This window comes from Erpetoichthys calabaricus, chromosome 1 (assembly GCF_900747795.2).
Source record: "Erpetoichthys calabaricus chromosome 1, fErpCal1.3, whole genome shotgun sequence".
In the NCBI taxonomy this organism is placed as follows: domain Eukaryota; kingdom Metazoa; phylum Chordata; class Cladistia; order Polypteriformes; family Polypteridae; genus Erpetoichthys; species Erpetoichthys calabaricus.
In genome coordinates, this window is record NC_041394.2 from 314400596 (window position 1) to 314414378 (window position 13783).

Consider the following 13783-nt stretch of genomic DNA (forward strand, 5'->3'; position numbering starts at 1 on the left):
ATTTTATTGCCCTTGATAAGAGTATTGATGTATTGGAAACTGCACAATTGCTGGTGTTTTTACGAGGCATAGATGAATCGTTCAGTATCACTGAGGAGCTAGGTACCTTTCATAGTCTGAAAGGCAATGTAACCGGAGAAGAATTGTTCCCGTGTGTGTTAAACAATTGAGCACTGTGAAATGGGAAAACCTAAAATGCATTACAAACGATGGCGCTAAGAACATGGCAGGAAAGAAAACTGGCTTAATGGGGAGAATAAACATTCATATCACATCAATGGGCATTTGGAAACCAGTTGGTACGCATTGCATTATCCATCAGGAAGAGCTCTGTAGAAAGGCTCTTGGTCTTGAAGACGCAATGACAGTTGTCACATCTACTGTAAATTTCATTTGCTCATGGGCACTAAATCAATGACAATTACAAGGTTTTATGGATAAAACCAACACACAGTACAGTGACATACCATACCATACTGAAGTGAGGTTGTTGAGCAGAGGCAGAGTGCGGAGATTGTTTGAAAAGTGCTCATAAATCAGAAAAAAGAAAGAAAGCCTGTCAAAAAATATCTGATTCTATATGGCTTTGGAAGTTGGTGTTTCTCACTGATCTCACCTAGCATGTCAATTAGTTACATTTCAGACTACAGGGAGAGGGAAAACTCAGACGGCAATTAGTACAGCAATATCAAGGCATTTGAGAGGTGTCTGTAGTTTTTCAAAGAATAGATAACTGGGAAAAACTGGATAATTCTACAGTTTGTGCAGAATATCAAAAAAGCAGATTAGATTAATGTTTCTCAAAAGACCTGGTTGTGTAAAAAATTTTCGAATTGTTGTAGGGGCATCTGTATGCTACTCTGCAGATTGCTGGGTCCAAATTAACCCTAGACACTGGCCACTTAGCTGCTGAGAAGCAAGCACACACATCTCACTATCGATGTTGCGATGGATCAAATTGACTGGCCCCCAAAGCCGAGTTGAGTTTTATTACTAGCACTTGGAAGAAAAAGAATGCTGACCCCTTGTAACCCCTGTTCTAAGACACATATTTAATATTTTCTTTATTATAAACAAAAAAAGTGAATGAACTTTAGCAGAAAATAGAAGAATATTGCTTACCCTAAAGGTTCCTTTTTAGTGAATGTAAGATTATGATTAGGACGAGCCTGGTTAATTGGTATGGTTGTGCCCTAAAGGGAAAAAATATGTTAATATAAATATATAGGTTAATGCCATTAATGCTTCATATTGTATAACAACAGAAAACACAAAAAGAGTAACAGCTGGCATATCTACTAAAGTGGATAAGCCAGCAAGAAAATGAATTCATGATTGAATGGATAGATGGCTGGCTGGCTTATCTGTTGAAATTTAAGAACTCGCTTTGTTCAACACATATTTGATATGCTTAGATTAAAGATATCTTGATCATTTCCCATTTTACCAATTGCCTTACTAACAAAATAATAAAGGAGAGTGAGCCATAATTACTGTCATAATCATCTTAGAGCAGTGAAACCTCTGGAGACTTCTTCTCCAAGTATGAACCTGCAGCCCAAGAAAAGATATTCACTGATGGGCCCTGTTGTTACGCATTCCACTTTATTAGTAGGCTCATATTGTGGTCTGCATCCAAACAGTAGATAATGGCTCATGCTTCTCAAGAAAATAAAGAAATAAGGATATTCACTCACTGTAAAGAGAACCTCTGAAGCTCAGTACAGTGCAGCAACCTGGGATTTTTGATAACCACTTGTAAAGTGGTTGTGAATTTCCCCTTGGGATTAATAAAGTATCTATCTATCTATCTATCTATAGGGCTCACGTGGGATGTCAGAAGTGAAGCTTAAAACGGTGGTAATATATGAAATAATATTGTATTATAAAAAATATTGTAGCATCAAGAAGATTGAATCACTTATTAATTGCATGGGGCCAAGTACCTGCAGGTTTATGGCAGGGAGAAAGAGCCAGTCACCTAATTAAAAGCGTATGGAGTGAAAGCATTTTCAGAAGGTGACTGCAAGGAGCTGCCTGTGTGAGGAGGACCTACTAGTGTACGACCAGAGTGAATGGATTAGCTAATGGAGTGCATGAGGCATAGCAGATGTCAAGAATCCTGCGGGTTCATGTATAGGAAAAGGCATTGCAAAGAGTTGACCACAAGTTGGCAGGTCCGCAACAATAATGGTCTGGCATAGTGTGCCTGAAAAGGGGAAAACACAAAGTGAGGTACGACTTTTCAAATGTGCTTAGTTTTTGGAGGTTTAGTGATATCTCTTCTGGTGTAAATAAATAGTATAATAAAAACACCTGGCTGTCTAATGGCATAGACCTGCATATCCTGTGTGTGTGTGTGTTGTGTGTGTGACTTCCTGCCTGCCTATCTCTTACGCCACTGTAGTCGTTACAATATAATTGGGTTAATGGGAGTTGGACAGTTTTATTGACTCTGAATATTCGTAAGCAGGATTTGTGTTACTGCGGTGGATTGGTTCCTGCCTTGTGCCCTGTGTTGGCTGGGATTGGCTCCAGCAGACCCCCGTGACCCTGTGTTCGGATTCAGCGGGTTGGAAAATGGATGGATGGAAGGATTTGTGTTATTTAAAAAATGCTACCTCCAAATTCTGCCAAACTTTGAGACCACCTAGTTTGCCCAAATAGCAGAGCTGGCCTTGGGTAAAGACACACTGTCAGTTATTTTGTCTGATCACAGTGGCTTTTTGTGGGAGTAGTTTTGATATTTATGCCACACATACTCGTAAAGCAAGCACACATACTGAATCATAAGGAAGCTCATTCTTGCCACTGCAATTATTATTGAGTTATTTTGCAAAGTTATTGCCTGCTGCCAACAGTATTATCATGCCCATGAATGCTTTAGTAGTCTAGCGACAGAGAACACACATATAGTGTGCAATCAAGTGACAAGAACTGAATAGATGTCTTGGACATACTAAACTTTAACTTGATTTAAACTAAAAGTAAGTTTAGAACATATGTTTTAGCATAAGCAGAGTGGAAGTGCAGAGCTGTCATTCCTGCATCAGAGTACTAGGGTTTGCATAGACTTTGCATGTTCTTCCCCTATATTTACGGACTAAATGGTCAGTGTGTTTAACTCTGGAAGTTTGTTATTAATACTTGTCAATTACCAAAAACGTCCAATCCGTCATTTGCTGTGAAGTAAATTACGCTCACCCCCTTTTTTCCTGTGTTTACAGCTTGTTATGTATGGAAGAGTAATAATACTGTGCTTTTAAACTGAAGATAGAACTCTTGACCAATGAATAAGGAGGAGAGGCAGCTCTTCAGTTGCAAAGTGTACTACTACAGGAACAAGTTTCTTTTTTTGATGTGAGTGGCCTTTCCCAGGAGTATGTATTCAATAATACTGTATTTGACCAAAAATGGCTGCACAGTTTGCGATATATCTATTCAGTACTTAGGCAACTTAATTTATTATTATGATGATGCCTTTTTCCAAGGTGACTTACAACATTTGAGATTGATTAATAAAAGAAATGTAACCAATTTGGAACATAGACAAGTGAAGTGACTTGCTCATGGCCACACAGTGTCAGTAGAGAGAATTTAGTTTTGAACATACAACTGGATAAATGAATGAATGTAACACGAGTAACAGGAGTGTTTTTTTTTTAAATGGACGTTTTTCACATTGTTTGCTGTTGTACAGCACAGGTCACCATTGGGTTCTATGATATCATCAAACTTTTTCTTTCTGTTCTTCATAAAAATCTGAGATTTAATTTTTTTCTCACAACTACATGGGGCAAGTAACATGTAAAACATGCATTTTGAGAGGGGTGTTCTTTGAACCTTTAAATCATATATGAACAGAAATACTAAAAAATCAAAGCTGACATGCTACACCTTGGATAACCTTTATATTACTCGTGACTACATTAAAACTGTAACTTTGACGTTACTGCCCAAATATTTACCCATTGCACTGCATCATATGGGAGTAGCAGCACGGATCCATTTGTCAAAGATGATCACTACACTAATTCATTGATTCACAATATAATTAAGCAATGCATATTGAATTTGTTCATACCTGGATTTTGTCACACCATCCAGCAAAATAACGGAAAGTCTGGACAGACATTCCCACATGTGTCTTAAGGGCAAGTGTGTACACTGCACCTGAGTCAATTGACTCAATAGTAGCCAGCTCCTCTTGGTGTTCCTCCATTAGGTCTGCAAGCCTGCAAGACATTTTAAGTATAAGAAAATAATAAATAATCAGCCTCTTTAAGGATGCAGAAATCTCAACACCTGCAAACTTCATTATTCCTCTGGCTTTAATATACTGGCTGTATTTATTCATTCTATAATTTATATTTAATCCATTGATTAAAATAGTAGTTTAAAACCCATTATTCTAGGTCAACTAGTTGCCCTCTAAATTCCCTTCCTTCACCTTACAAGATTCTGAACATCTTTAGGGGACAGAAACATTTTTATATCATTCATCACCACTTTTATTAATACCTTCCTCATATTTTAAATATTTATAGAATATGAGAAGACACCACGGAAGTAAAAATACACAAAAAATGATGTTTTTTTTTTAAACAAATTAACATACTGGTGAGGGTTAGGTAAAGGAAAACAAAAACCATCACAAAACAAAAGACAACACAAAGCAAAACCTGCTCCTTCCTATAACAGTATGGAAGCCTGTTTTGTAAATGGGGTGGCTCGCCCCTTCCTGCTTCTCCAGCATTCCAAAAACAGGTTTGTCTTTACATCACATGCCTCATTCTAGCCAACTAATTATCTTTTCTTCTTTCTACTGAAGACTGTGGGCTTATAAAGGACTATATAGTCCCTTAGTTAAAGAGCCCTTTGTCAACAACCATGTGCACTGAGCCTGGGCTGCTTTGTGTAAAAAGTGCAATATGGTCCACCTTGCTCTCCAGGCATTATAAGTAGCTGCCAGGCAGAATGAAGGTAAACAACCAGCCTCGTGCCAGTCCTACACTTTAAAAAAGACAGCACCTTCCCATTTCTCACTTCTTGAAACCATGTGCTCCTCTCTGTTGGCAAGTACGTATTCTTTCTTTCTGCTAGCCTTCCAGGGACTTTTTCTTACCTTCACCAGTTGCTGGATCACAGGCCCAAGTCTACTGAATTGCCCTTCCATGGCCAATGACACATCTTTAGGATCACAGTCGCCATTAATGCAAAATTAGTGAACTGGGCATCGCACTACCAGAATACTACTCACAACTTAAAACTGTCTGTATATGATAATGTCTCCAGCAATTTTTTCCCCCACTAGAAACCTTTACTTAAGCACAATACAGCAAGCAGACACATGTTGAATTAGAGCATGAAATCACATAAACCCAGATGTGTTAACATGCCCTAAAAACCACACACAAACGTACAAAGAACATATGAAAAACACACTTGTACTAACACACTGCTTTGCATACATACACAGGTGTAAACTAAGCCTTATTAAGAATGCACAGCAGAGCACAGAATTCGATGATTTTCTCCTTAATATGATGGATATACAAAGGTAAGTTAATAAATACTTGGTAATCACAATTCTAATGATTATAATATTCAGCTGCCCAACGCCAGTGATTCTTAACCTATTTCCCCAAAGCAAACTACTTTGGGTGTGTGTGCAAATAATGCAACACCCATTTTTGGTACAAAAAGTATATACTTATCTTGTTCAGTTTTATTTAAATGCATTTAACTTCAGTGGCACATAAAGTTTCACAGAACTATATGTAAAGATAGTTTACATTAATATAATGAACACGGTGCTTGATTTGTTCATATTTAGGTCAAGTAACTGTCCCAGATGAAATTTTTCGTTGAAAGTGAGTGACAGTTTAATTTCTTGAACACAACATGCTTTAAATTAGACAACAAAGGAGACCACCTGATGATTTCATGATCAAGTAAATGTTTCATTCTAATGTCGCCACTTAACATTTTCAAAACCTTTCAATCTAATGCATGGTCACGGTTGGGCCATAGTCTATAGCGATAGAACCAGAAGCTATGAAAGAAACTTTGGGAGGGACACCTTAGGGCCCATTCACGCCTACACCCACCAAGGACCAGCTTAAAATCAGTGCGGTGTCGTGGTTAAGGCTTTGGACTTCAAACCGTTAGGCTGTGGATTCAAATTCTGCTGCTGATACTGTGTGACCATGAGCAAGTCACTTGACCTGCCTGTGCTCCAATTGGTAAACTAAAAGAAACAATCAATTGTATCATAAAACATTGTAAATCCCCTTGGATAAAGGCGGCAGCCAAATAAGTAAAAGAAAATGAAATGAATGGAAAAAAAAAAATCAGTAACTAAACTAACATAAATATTTTTTTGATATGGGGATGGTTTGGACACCTGTGGCAAAACCTCTGATGAGAAAGAGAGAACACACAAACTCTCCATAGCACAAAATTTGAACACAAGACACTGCATTCAAGATGAATAACCACTATGCCACGTATAGTATGGTTACTGTTCTTAAAATAATTTACTGAAAATTACTCCAGAGTTATCTATCCTAAATGAATGGAAAGATCACTGTCCCTAACAAAGTACTATCTTAACATCACCATGCAGTGCAAAATTAAATGTACTAGTTATAATAGCATATTATTCCTTCAAAAAATAGTACATCCTATATGTAAGAAAGCTGTTCCATATTGCAATCTATTGCAAACACTGAAGAAAGCTCCTGTTATTTCATGAACACGAATAAAAGCTACATTTTCACACATTTTACAGGCTAACACATCAAAAATCCTGTAACAGCACTAAGTAGTGAAATATGAATAACAGTACAAAATGTTTTTCATTCTTTGAATTTGAATTAAGGGGTAATGATACTTATATGACTGTACCTTCTTCAATCCATAACTCTAGTACATATACATGCATACATTCTCAAACAAACTTACCGGTAATACAAATTTAGGGTTGCAATGGTATTAAGTATAGCCTCCAAAGTAATTTTTATAAAATTTCACTCTTATTTTATTAATTTTACATCACTATATAATGGTTACATTAAATTACTGTATCAATTTTATAAATGTTACCGTTAAATATAGCAAACTGCCAAAGAAAGCTTAATATGTAGAAAAAAATACAACAACAAAATGCACAGGGATTTGCACTTGATTGCAAAAATAATAAAATACAAATGTTTCTGCCTGAATTAATAATTAAATGTATAAAAATTCTTACTTATATAAAAGTCTTCCTCTGTCTCTAGCATTCATACTGCCCCATGGTCCAGTTTCAAATGCATCCTTGGCTGCTGCAACTGCTTTGTCAACATCTGCAACTGAGGCATAGGATACTTTGCAAATGACCTGTAAAAAATATAATAATTCTAATAAGATTTTTATCCTCACAACAAAAACTAAAAGGAATAGGTTGCTATTATTTTTACTGATATTTTATGAAAAAATAATAAGAATATTAATATATCCTGCATGTAACAACAATTATTTAGAAAAACAGTATGCTAGATCATCAAATCTCATTACATGCTTAAAAACATAAAACTTGCAAACAGTAAGTTCATAAATCTAACCCCTAGTTACATAAAGTACACATTGAATCGTGTACTTGTACATTCATGGACAGAAAAGATTATGGCTTTCTAAAAGGCACCCCTTATTAATATGATTAAAACATCCGTCAAAACATTTTCCAAGTCTGTGTCTTATAATGCTGGGTATTCACACCTATCCAGAAAGGACTGGACAGCTACCAGTGATAAATGGGCTGACAGTCCATCATGCGCTTATGTCAGCATTTTAGTGAAAAAGGCTTTATCATTCTGAAAAAGAATGAATGATACAGCCATAATATTCACAAATAAAAAATTAGGCATGTTCTGTTGTAATTCACTTGTACGTATTACATGCACATTATTAAGTTAGATTTTCAAATGCAAAGTTGGAATATGTTACATAGCTTTTTCAAGAAGGTAGCCCATGTACAAATCCAGCATTGTCCATATACATACAGTAAATACAAAAATAATAAACTGAACAAAATAATTCAACATACAGTGGTATATTCCTTTGCTCTTTATTCAAAAGGGCAGAATCTTTAATAGAGGGTAAAATAATTCAGATTATTACGGATTTCATTAACTATTAAAATGGGCAAATCTTTATATTTAATATTATGCGTTTGTCACAAGCTCAGAAATCTAGAATTTATAAATCAGCTTTGTCCCATCTCTCTGATCTCTGTCTTTCGTTCTCTCTGTTCTGCTCACTCCACGAAACAAGTCTATATAGCAGCAGGCAGTACTTTTCTTGTGTCAGGTTTCAGGTGGATTATTGGTAGGATGCAATACATTCTGAGGACTGATACAGTTTGGTCTACCGTTCACTTTTCTTCAAGAGCTATTTTACCTAAGGCTACCCCTGCACAACCATTCATGGAGGACTGTGCATGTGAATATCATATCTACTAGTATTTACTAACCTATTTTCATTTCATTACCTTCTCAGTTTCCAGTGTATCACATTCAGCATCAGACAAGTAACCTTCATTCTTGCCACAGCTCATAACAAACAGGTTAAAAAGCTCCAGGACAGTCTAACATGAACACTGGTCCAAGTACTTTCATGCAACACAGGTACAGTTACTGGAAGAGCTGTGAGTATGAAACTTGGACTGCTTAGGGAGAGGCTGGTTAGGATCACCTGACGTTCACCTGGAACCTTTCTAAAGAGCTGAGGGCTCCCTTACCTTTGCTTCCTCCAAATTTTTGTCACATTTGAGTTTTTGTTCCCATCTGGCCTTAAGTGTATTAAGCATTTGAATGTTACTGACAACCTCTTTAATGAAATAACCTTGTTGCAGTTTAAACTAATATCAGTATACAATAATGTAAGCTGCTGCATTTCCTTGAATATGGGAAAAAGTGTGTATTATGAACAAGATAATCTATACAAAATAAAATGAAAATTGTATGCATTTTTCTGCATTAAAAAAGCTTGGTGGCACTGTTTTAATAAGAGCTAATTAGCCATTCCAGTTCAAACACCATAACACCATCAATGGGCTGTCAAGAGTTTGTTTCACCAAGACTATTAGTAAGTCACAAGGTCAGGCTTTAACAAAAACATCTCCCTGTTCATTCACCCTTTTCTCCAACAGCCAGACTTATGTGGCAAGATGGAGAGTGATCAGAAACTACACCTAAAACATAACTAAAAATGTATCTTATCAGTAAGACCTGCACTATATGCACTACCCAGCAGACTCCATATGATCCATAGTTCACCCAGGTTCAAATTGTACTGTATGTTTAATGGATATTAGATATTAATTTCTAGAGTATATCTCAGAACTCTATGGGTTCATGCTTCTGTGCTCCAGTGCAAAATGATCAATACTGTAACATATCTTTAAAAAAAATTTATCAATTCCATTTTTTAAAACAGTACAGACAAAAGCCAGAAACTCATGAAAAAGAAACATATATTTTGGCTAGTAAATAATATTCTTTAAATCATTTTATAACTTTGGCAGTAAAGCACTTTTTTCTGAATAGTGATGTTTGCCTCAGTGTTTACCTACTTATACAGAAAATTACTTACAGATCCATCTGTGGGGTTTACAGTGTCATATGTCTTTCCATTCTCAGAATCCACAAATCTTCCGTTGATAAAGCATTGATAAGGCATCTTCACAGTCAAATTATTTACATTTTTTGTCACCTAAAGAATAAGTTGTGACCAAAAAATTAAAAGTTTGCTTTCTGTGACTTTCAAGTTAGCCAACTTAGCACATTTATTAGTTGTATTTGTATTAGTACTGATAAAAAGCAGCTTGACATTGAAAACTAAAAGTATAATACTAAATATCCAATATAATACGTATACACTGCTAACCTTACACAATAAAATTCTAATTTCTCCACCTATAGTAAATATATTGAATTTCTACTAAAATAAAATATTCTAACTTAATAGTAAAGGCATAGAAATATCTTACTACAAACATATTAAGAGAAGCATAATTAGAATGATATTTGTGAGCTAAAGGCACAGTTCAGCCACCAATAACATCATTTCTGGCCTAGACACTGTATAGTGAAGCCTACATGATCAATGATGATTTCTTCCTCCTTGTCTTCTCCCCGAAGCTTCCGTACCACCATCTGAATAAACTCCTCATATGTAGTAGCCATATAGACATCTTCATTTTGAAGCTGCAATCCATTACATTTCTCCTTAATCTCCTCAACTAATCTATAAGGGAAAAGGTGAAGGACATTTCACTATCGTATATTTCAGTCACTTTAGAAGCATAATCTGTAAATGCATCTTTTCTACAATTTTCTACATATATTTTCAAATTTTTATTTTAAGGAGGAATCAACAAGGTTCTGCTTAATAACTCCGGTATCTAATGCAGTTGTGAACAGGCTAATGTGTAGAGGCTTCATAAATAATTTATTTACAGATTGTATTGTTACCATCTTTAATAACATTTGAAAACATGAATACAGCATAATTTTGTTTCCATCTGAAGTACAGTAACATTGCTCCAAAACAGTTATGATTGTGGTTATAAAAGTACTGCATTGTATATGCTGAATGTTGCAAAAACAGGCAGAAAGGTTTTTGAATATGATGCTTAATTAACAGAAAAAAATTAGATGAGTTCTGACAAGATAATGTCTTATGAGAGTTTCCAAAGCAAGTTAAATGGAAAGATACCAACCAAGAACAATGTTTTAAAATTGATATACAAGCAAGAACCCAATGACCAATTGTGAGAATGACAGAAAGTGTATGTGTCTGATATGCAGAACCTTAGTAATTATAGTGATGGCTTATAATTGCCAGGACAGTCTAGTCCAGGGACTAAGGATTTGACTATGAAGCCTCATTAGTTCAAATGCTTTGTATGAAAATTTATTTTCTCTACTCAAAAAAAATGTGTTATTTCACAATACTTATTGTATAATTTTGCAATAATTATTGCATTATTTCACAAAGATATTGCCTACTGCTGCTTCCGTTACCATTAATCATGCAACTGTTTAGATGTATATGACCGCTACTGACAGAGAGATTAAGCAAGCATATAGCTTGCAGCCAAGTGACAAGAACTGAACAGATGTTATAAGTATACATTTGGTTTTAATTAGATATTTTAATATGGGCAGAGTGGTGGTGCAGAGAAGTCATTCCTGCCTCACGGTACCGGGGCCTGCATAGGGTTTGCATGTTCTCCCATGGATAGACTGGCATCAACATTAGTGTGCTTAACTGCATATAATGACCTATTCTAACAATGAATACTGGAAATATGTAAATAATACTTCTCAATTAAGAAAACACATTTAGTCCTTCATGTGCTGTGGAGTAAATACCTTTCATCCTCTTTTTCTATCTCCAACCAAAGCTCCCAAGATATGTGGTATGAACATTGGCTAGTGTGAAACCAGATAACGCTGTTTCAAAACATCTATCAAATTACTGGGTTAAAACTAAACAGATACTTTATTTATATGCTTCTGCTACTGGATTTGCAAGGAGCACACCATTTTTGATTTGCAGGGTACAATCACACAGCCAAGGACCCTTGTGCTGTCCACCATAGTTGCTTCTTAACCTTAAAAGCAGTGCTGCTGGGATGTCCACCACAGTTGCTTCTTAACTCTTTTAGGGCGGATGTCGACTTTTGTCGACAGGAGGGGTTGAAGGCGAATGTCGACAAAAGTCGACATCCAGGGATAGGGGGCGACAATCAGCTGTTAATGGCGACAAATCTCACTGTCACGTCACAGGCATTCCCTCTGTGCTTGGAGAAATGCTAGACTCGTTGACTCGGCAAATAAACATTGTGTGTGCGTGAGTTGCGAAATGTAAACAAAGGCAAGATGGCACCGACATGTGAAAAGGCAGCGAAGCAAGTGCAGAAAAGAAAACACTCGGCAGACGATGTTTTGCGCATTATCGCGGAGTCGGATTCTTGATTTTTCAGAATCGGACTTTATTGGCAGTGATCAGGAGATCGAGCAAGAGAGTTAGAAGCAGGCATCAGCTGATCAGACACCAGCCGATGCCGCGCCAGCGGATCTGCTGCCAGTTGAGTGCCTTCGCGCAGCCGATGCATCTACGGCAAGGTTCGCATGGGATAAATACACAGACATTGATCCGTTGAGAGCCGATCTGGCTACCGGAGTTTACAAGACGGCATGGCTTGCTGTTGGACACGACAGATCACCAGCTGCTGTACTTCAGGCTGCTCTCTCCTGATGCTGCTTTTCAGCTACTGTCAGATGAGACAAACAGGTAGGCAGAGATTTTTTTTGAATCGCGGGCTGCGTTTGCATCGCATTCTCGTTTTTCAAAGTGGAAACCCACAACGAAATACGAGATGAAGCACGCTGTGGCATTACAAATAGAGATGGGACAGAACTGGTGATATAACTTCAGGGAGCATTGGTCCAAACGTGTTTTGTCCCCTGGTGGCTTAGGTACGTGCTGCTGCAAAGTTTTATTGACTTCTGTAATAAACAGAAGCAAATCCCATGGGGTGAGCCAGGCTATAATGCCATACATAAAGTTCATAAAGTTTCAGAAGATGAAAAGAGGTGACAATACGGTTTTCATGCAGGCAGAAAACTTGGTGGCAGTGGCATGGCACGATGGCAAATGGGTGACTTGTCTCTCTACAGTACACACTAACAATATATGTTAGAAAGTGCAGCAACAGACAATTGAAAAATAGGCACCAAAGCAACACATATTGTAAGGAGTGCAATGTGGCAATGACTGAAATTGGCTGCTTTGAGCGAGATCAGACTTTGCTGTGTAAAATGTATGTGATATGTATGTGAAATCATAGAGTATGCAGGCTCATACAACATGCAAGACAGTAACATTTGTCAAAAGTAAATATTTTTTGTTGATTTGATATGTTAAACAATTGCTTTGTGTTCTTTTTTAAAAAATGTTAGTTTTTGGAAAAATATTCAGCCCTGGGAGAAAAGAAACAAAAAAAAAAAATTAGCCCTAAAAGAGTTAATGTTAAAAGCAGTGCTGCTGGGATAATCACAGGAAACTGGGCATATTAAAATTTACCCCTTAGCTCATGTGGGAATAAATATATACCTATAACTAGCCATGTGTGCCCAACTACGTTGCGCGTGTTAAAGTTGTCTGTGAAGGGCTCCCTGTTTAAACATGGCTGCCAGTCGTGAACTGGGCCCTTCGTCGCACACCATTATGATTTTTTATAAGGGAAACAAAATTACAAAACAAAACCCTTGGACATTGATTTCGATAGGAACGGCCTACTCGGAATCCCTGTCCGAATAGTAATTATGTGGTGGTGGAGGAGCATTTCTGCTTCTCTCCGTTCACAGTCCATCTCGTTTTCATGACGCTGTTGTTTCCTCTCACGATCTCTTCTCAGCCTTTCTCCAATCTCGCAGGTTGCTTTGTGGCAATCCAAAGAGTAAGGAAGAACCAATGCTTCTTTCTTGAACTCCAAACGCCAACTGATGGAAAATCACAGAAGTGTGTCCGACTTGTATACTCTGACTGCCGACTCCAAGAAGTGGGTGAACATTCGATTTGGACGAAGTGCTGCCAATGACGGTTGATAGAAACACAAAAAACCACAGTCTCGACAACGAAGCAGGTGTCGACGCCAGATCTAAACACAAAGAGTGGTATCGACAGTGTTTGTAAACAAAAGTAACAACCAAGGTGTTGTGTACTGAGC

General features: G+C 37.0%; 1 protein-coding gene across 1 annotated transcript in view; it reads right to left on the reverse strand.

Annotated features, from left to right (window-relative positions):
• The window catches only part of aldh1l2 (aldehyde dehydrogenase 1 family, member L2), a 92929-nt gene that overhangs the window by 37190 nt on the left and 41956 nt on the right, over positions 1-13783 (reverse strand). The window contains exons 10-14 of the mRNA XM_028817635.2: positions 10143-10290; positions 9637-9756; positions 7256-7383; positions 4085-4235; positions 1123-1193 (exon numbers count right to left, since the gene is read on the reverse strand). Coding sequence (XP_028673468.1) covers positions 1123-1193; positions 4085-4235; positions 7256-7383; positions 9637-9756; positions 10143-10290 — 618 coding nt within the window. The remainder of the gene's footprint in view (positions 1-1122; positions 1194-4084; positions 4236-7255; positions 7384-9636; positions 9757-10142; positions 10291-13783) is intronic.